This window comes from Pygoscelis adeliae, unplaced genomic scaffold, assembly GCF_000699105.1.
Source record: "Pygoscelis adeliae isolate BGI_AS28 unplaced genomic scaffold, ASM69910v1 Scaffold67, whole genome shotgun sequence".
Taxonomy (NCBI): domain Eukaryota; kingdom Metazoa; phylum Chordata; class Aves; order Sphenisciformes; family Spheniscidae; genus Pygoscelis; species Pygoscelis adeliae.
Window position 1 is genome coordinate 3,550,874 of NW_008825271.1, and position 7,031 is coordinate 3,557,904.

Consider the following 7,031-nt stretch of genomic DNA (forward strand, 5'->3'; position numbering starts at 1 on the left):
TCTTGTCATCTCTCTCTCTCTGTGTGCCAGGTTGAGGTAACTCGGTCATTTAGCACAATGTGCTCTTGGCTGCCTCTGAAGAGCTTTTGAAGGAGAAGAATTAGCCTGGAAATATGTGGCAACTCATTGCATGGTAGAGGCAGAGATGCAAGGAGTACTCCTGTACATGAAATCCTACATCTGGGATTTGCACTGGGTTTGTGCTCAAACCCAAGCTGATGGCGCAAGGTGAGAAGCCCCCCTTCTGGCTGAAGAGTGAGGGTTGGCCACACTGGGTCCCAGCAGAGCACATCATCAACAGGAAGCTGTGCAGGCAGTGGGGATGCCCTGTTTCACAGGCACCTGGCTGCTACCTGCAGCTCTCAGGATGCCAAGGAATGGATTAACCCCTACCATGTCTGAGACAGACCTTAGGAATGGCTAGGAAAAGAACAAAATGGAAATGCTGCTTGCAGCAGTTTATCTGCAGCCAGGATGTTGCCATGTCTCAGATGCTCTGCACAACTATGGTCTCCCCAGGGCCAGAGGAGAGCACCAAGGATTTTTAAAGGTCTGGGATAGTTTCTACACCAGAAGCAGGGTAGTGTTATTCAGCCTTGAGAGGACAGATAAGGTACAGCTGTGAGCAGGCAAGGAGGAGATGTCTTTCACCAGGTGAAGCTCTTGGGTGTCCTGTTACGAGGAAGCAAGTGGAGCTGGTTCCTTCCTACAGTGCAGAGCTGAGAGAAGGAGGTCTCTGCTGTGGGGTACTGAGGTTTGCAAGAGTTCAAAAAGGGATACCTTGAAGAAAAAGCCATCAAGGGCTATTAGATGGAGACACCTTGTCTGGCTCAAGAAATGCTGATCACTGGAACCTGGGTGAGATTTTGGGGAGAACTGCATGTTTTCCCAGTTCTCTCCTCTTCAAGCATAATTTCTTTTTCTTTGTGGCTTTTTTTTCCTTAATTTTGTTGAAAGCTCCTTGAGGAACAAGAAAGGGAGGTGATGTGTGGAGCACAGGTTGTCCCAGGGTTATAATGCTTTATTGCTCACTGGCAATAAGTAAGATCTGCTGTGATAGCCTGAGAGGAGGGCAGATTGGCTTCTTTTATAGCCTCCTTTGTCTCCCTGCAGCTCTCAGTGCTGCTTGGAGTCATTAAAGAAGTGACCCTGGAAGTGTTGGCAGAGGATGGGGTTTGCTGTTGCTTCCTGCATAAGTGCCTTCACCATGTGATTCACATCCCAGTGGGCTGCACTGTTGCCTCAGGTCTGGAGCAATCAAAGTAGGTGAGGTTTTAATGCAAACACTGAGAGCAGGCATCAGTGACTCCAGGGCAATATCATGAGTCAAGGAGGACATCCTGGTCCAGGACACCAACTGTGCTTCTGGCAGTGAGGACTGAGTGTACCCAGATCCCAACCCGCACCATGATGTTCATGAAGGGAACACACATGGGCAGGTTGGATGGGACGCCATGATGTGTATGAGCTGGTCCCTGCTCTGGCTGAGCCAAGCAGCAGTGGCCAAGTGCAGATGCAGCCTTTAGTACATAGAGAAGGAGGAAAAATCTGCAGACTGTTGGAAAACAGAAAGCCAAATTCCCTTCTAAAAAAAGAAGGTCAAAGCTGGGTGGGGAGGAACTGTTCTGGGGGCATGTTAAAGCCAGGCTAACTTTCCAAGTAATGATGAATTGGATGTTTTCTTGTGAAGTTACGTGCATCTAGAGAAGAGACGATAAAGACAATTCTTTTTCTTGGTATGCCTTATTAAGCAGCTAAAAACAGTGATGTGATGCTAACGGGTATCTGTGATGCTGGAGCAATGTTGCATTTGCTGCTTTTGAAGGGGAGGACCTTGTCTCATGATTTGGGTTTTTACTCTATTAGATAATGAGCTCAGCCAAGGGACACAGTGAGAATGCGTCTTTGCCGGGGTGTTCACTCTGTGTGTCGAATGCAGACCCAGAGATGGGGTATGTGCAAGGAGGAACATGGAGCTATTAAGTAGAGGATGGAAAAACAGAATAGAAAGGAAGACCTCTACCATTTTTTTTTTTTATGAAGAGTTTTACTTCTGTTTGAGGAAGAGCAAGCTGTGGCCAGCTGATTATTCGGGGGTAAGGAGCCTCCAAGTTTCCTGGTCCCAATCAGACCTGCCAGGTCCTGGTCACAAAGGGTAGAAACATGTTGGTGTGAGGTGGCAGCTTGGCTGAAAGCAGGACTGGCGAGCAAGGACGGGTGAGCAAGAAGTGTGTGTGACAGTGTGACTGCTGTGAAGAGTGGAGGCACTGTGCCAGAAAGCGTGGCGGGGCACAGAGATGAGGCCAGAGGAGACAGTGAAGGGTCAGCCACTGCCCATGAGAGCCAACAAGACATCCATAATGATGAATTCAATCTGCAGTCATTATAAGCAGCAGTGAACGCTGCCCCTCATCCAGCTACGGCATTGCTTAATCTTTGCAGGCAATCTCACCCATCCGTGCAAGGGACACCCAACTGCTCATGGGTGGGTTGCCCATCTTGCCACGCTCTTAGCCATAACCTGCAGCAAGGGGGGACAGCAGCACTTCACATTGCTTTAAGTATCGTGTCCAGGATAAACTGACCTCATGGACCTGCCTGGCAGGAGACACCTCAGTGGAGCAGGGTATCAAAGGACTGGAAGCAATCCTTCAACATCCATATAGGTGTGTGTGAATCTATATATGCATCTGTCTATATATGTGTATGTACATATGCACATGCATGAGTGTGGGAGGTCCCTAATGTCCTACTAGCACAGCTACCACCCAGCGAGACCTGCGTGCCTGCGACGCTGGGGAGAAGCTTCTGCTCTGTTGGTGCGGGCTGATGGTGATTTTCCTTCCTGCTCCCAAGGTGGAAGGATCAGAGCCCCAGAGCCAGGTCAGAGCTACCAGGGCTAGGAGACTTCCCCCCTCCCCATCATCCTGTCCTGGGCTAAACCTGGGCTTGGCCTCCTAGCAGAGTCTGTATCACCTTGTCCCACCTCCTCAGCAAGGGTGCAGGGAAGCTTTCAGCAGGTCTTGGTGGCAGCCTGTGAGGCTGGAAGGTGGGATGTGTGACAGGGGTGCTGTAAGGCTGGGCATGGGCTATGGCATCTGCAAGCGGAGGTCCTGATTTCCTTCTCGGTTCTCCCCAGGTCTCACAGATAACTCGCAGAGCCTGGGAAGAGCAGGACGAGGCAGGGCCTTCCTGCGGCCTTCTGCTGCTCCCCAGTGGTGGCGTGGAGGGGCATCACAGGCAGATCCTGATGGGTGAAGCCCTGATGGGAGATGGTGAGGGGGCTGTGGCATCTTTAAGTGGAGGTTTACTTCCTTCTTCATCTTCCCCAGGTCTCACAGATAACTCTCACCGGGCTGGGGAAGAGCAGGATGACGAGGATGTGGGGGAGATGCAATCACAAGCCTAGAGTTTTTTTGAAAACAAGCAAACTTTTTTAGACCCTTTTGGGCACTAAACAGTACCTTCTGGGTTTATTTTCCGGAACCAGTGAAAGAGGTTGAAACTGGCTCTATTTCCTTATCCTGATAATTCACTTGCTGCTTAAAAAGATCGTCCCCTTCTATTCTGTTCTGAAACAAATGGCATGAGGGCAAACGCATGAAGTTTCCAACCACTTCTAGGGTGATGAGAGCAGTGTAGCTCTTATTGTTACTGCTGACAGCAAGAAATTGTTTCCTTAGTGCATTCATAAAATTAGTCCTCCAGATGGCCTGAATATCATTCCTTTCAAAATTAGCCCTTTTAATTAATGGAAAGAATATTACGGTAAAGGATGCTTTTACTTTAAGTTTCTTGGCAGGCTGCATCACAGCAGGTGCTAGTATTTCCTAGTTCTCCCCAGCAGTGCCTGAGGTTCATAAGCTTATTTTTTCCAGGGCTGTTTGGCCTTTGGGAGGTGGGAGGATTTGCTCACAGGTCTCAGTGTTGGTGTTCCTCCTGCCTATGCTGAGGTTCTTGCAGGCTGGAGGTACCACCTGTGAGACCACTTTGTTGCTCATTAAAATACCCACCAAGGCAGGTGCTGCTGCTGCTTGCTCTGGGGCTCGTGCTGGCCACAAGGGTATAGGTTGGAGGGAGGTTTAAGCAAGAGAAAGATAATGCTGCTAAGAGAGCAAGGTAGAAAAATGACAGATGAAGGACAATGTTGCCAGTCATTTCCTATCCCTCTGGCAGAGCATCTGTCACCCACGTTGCAAGGCTGTCCCAGGCCAGAGTTACTGGGACTACCTGGTATGTCAGGGAGTCTTCCAGCACTGGGGCACCACTCTGCAAGTCTCACAGAAGCATTGTGGTCAGTGTGGCTGATGCTTTGGGTTGCTGTGGGCCAGACCCTGAAGTAGGAGTTGTAGTTCTTGGGCACAAAGTATTCAGCCTGTTTGTTCAGGATTGAAAAAGGGATTTTTGTTATCTGGAAAAAGCTTCAGTTTTTGAAACTGAAATAAAAAATACCTTTATTAAAATAGTTTGGAATGCTCTGCAATTTTAGTTTTTAGTAACTTAAACATTGAATAAGATCTTTTCCTAGGAAGAAATGGGTGTTTCATGAAATCCAGTTTTTCTGCTGAATAAATTTTAGGCAACAGGTTGCAGTTAGTTTAATTTTGAGCATGGACACACAGCACAGAGTCAAGTAGAACTGTACTTTCTTTATGGGAACAAGGTTGCAGTAGCTTAATAACTGATGTGGGGCAGGGTGTCCCACAAATTTTTTTTTTTTTACAAGCATGATGTCCATCATCTTTAGGAAAAGAGCGCTTAAAAGTTACTGGAAAGGAACAGGAATAATTTAAAACTTCTTACACCAACAATGAGAAGAGAATCTGATCAATCATATAGCAGAAGTTATACATGTAATTTTATGTGAACAATATACAATCAATCACTATATTTAATGTGAAACTGCCTTTGGATATTTGAAAAAATTGTTTGCTGTACTCGGAATAGTTAAAGGTGAAAATGTTATTTTGCACGTATCGGGACGTGGTGCTGGACTTTTGTATGCATTTTGCATGCTGCTGTTCAAGTGAGCACAGATTTGTTCCCTCTCATCATTTCGGTGGGAGCCTTCTGCTATCTTCAAGCCCCCCTTAGCTTTTGGAGGCAGAGAAGGGAGAATCTAAATGTCAGTGAGAAAAGGAGACTTCCCAACTGATGGAATTCTAAAGAAAAACCTGAAAATATCCAACAAATCTCTCCAGAAGTTGGGGCAAAAAACCCAGTACCTTGTAGAGCAAAAGCCACTGTATGTGCATATGAATATAATTGTGTACAGTGGGCCACTGTCTGTGCATACATATACCTGTATGTTCTTCTATCTAAACACGTATATTTTAAATACTTTGACTTAAAATCATGCTTTTAAAAAAGTCTCCTGCATTTTAAGAGGCTGGCCACACCAGGTGTCCTCTCCATCACTGTTGCCCCAGCTCCCCAGGCTAATGCTCGGGTGCACCAGGGATTTCTACTGCACCCACTAATTTCTGGACCCTTTTCCACAGTCCCTCTGCTGGCACCTGCCCTTCCCAGCCAGCTGCTGTGAGGAGTTACTGCTTCGATCATGTGAATACACTATGGGGGGAGCCTGGTATCAGGGGAAGGCAAAGGCCATGCTGGAATTAAATTGAATGCAAGGACAGGTGGGCAAGGAGAGCCCACTAGTCTCCCAGGAGCAATGTATGTTGTAACCCCCAGTCCAGAGAACTATTAGGGGCTTGCACATCTACCTGGGCAGGCTGCCATGGCCCCTTCCCAGCCTGAGGAAAGGACGTGGAAAGCTGGAAAAGGACCATACAAGCCGGACACCCCAGGGAGGCAGGAGGGTCCATGCTGGGTCCTGCCCAAAGTGCTGTCCTCCTCCTTCCCATCACAGAGGTATTGTTCTTGGGGGGAGTCTCTTTGTCCCCTTCCTTGGGTTGGCTCTTGCAGTAGTACAGGCTCAGTGCCTGGGTGGAAGCAGTGCTGGATGTCCTGTAGAGAAAAGAGTACGCTGGGGGTGGCAGAGCTGGGGTGGCCCCTGGAGATGGGGAAGATTGCCAGGGACCTACCACAGGTCTCAGTGCTGGCCTGCAGGGGTGATGAGGGCATCGGGGCTTTCTGCATGGCCTGGGGGTGCCTGGATACTGCTCTGTTGTGCATCCACCTGTCCTTTCCACTCCCTCCCCCGACCACTAAGACACCCTTGCCTGGTGTCCCTGCCCTTTGGCTGCTCATTGTCCCTGGGACCTGCACACTCCTGTTCCCTGGGGATTGCCTGGGGAAACCGATTGCTCAGGGCCACTGGGATGCCCCCCCAGAGAGAGAGGACAGCTGGGTGAATCTGCCCCCTGGGCTGCAGCACATAGGGCTGTGATAGCACACAGCAGTGTGTATCAGGGCTGTGCTGTGATGCTGTCAGTACAGGGAGGTACCTAGCGCTTATGGGGCACCACATCCTGGGACAAATGATCTCTCCAGCCGTGTCATGGGCCTGGGGCATCTCCCTTGTGCCAGTGCTCTGGGCCACCTGACCAGCTGTGCAACACCCCCGTCTTTCCATCTACCTGATGGTGCCTCTACCCTGACCCCCAACTGACTTGGCTGTGCCAGAGCCCTTCCCGTGCTGGCCCTGTGGCTGGTACCCAGTCTCTTCCACAGCATGCAGGAGATCATCCCAGAGCTTTCTCTTCCTGAGCAAATGCCCCTTGTGCGTGCCTGAACATCTCATAGGCAGACAGTGGTGCCAGTGAGTGTGTACCCACAGCAGGAACTGCCCGGATTCAGCTCACGTGCAGGGAGGATTCATGGGGAGGCTAGAGAGGACGAATGCACAGCATCCACGGGCAATGGATGTGCTTGAAGCACAGACTCGTCTTGGGGGTGGATAGGCACTCATGCCACCACACGCAGCCGGGTGGCAAGCCAAAAGCCATGGAGGGGCAGCACACTGGCAGCTTCCCCCGGGTGTGCAGCGAGGGGGGCTGCCAACCCCCCGTGTGCCCGGGGCCACCTCCTCGGCTCGGGCGCTGCCCCCCCGCTTTGCCCGGTGGGGG

General features: G+C 50.0%; 1 protein-coding gene across 1 annotated transcript in view; it reads left to right on the forward strand.

The window, feature by feature from the left end:
• The first annotated feature begins 218 nt into the window (after positions 1-218).
• The window catches only part of LOC103921808 (prolow-density lipoprotein receptor-related protein 1-like), a 21,206-nt gene continuing 14,393 nt past the window's right edge, over positions 219-7,031 (forward strand). The window contains exon 1 of the mRNA XM_009329834.1: positions 219-228. Coding sequence (XP_009328109.1) covers positions 219-228 — 10 coding nt within the window. The remainder of the gene's footprint in view (positions 229-7,031) is intronic.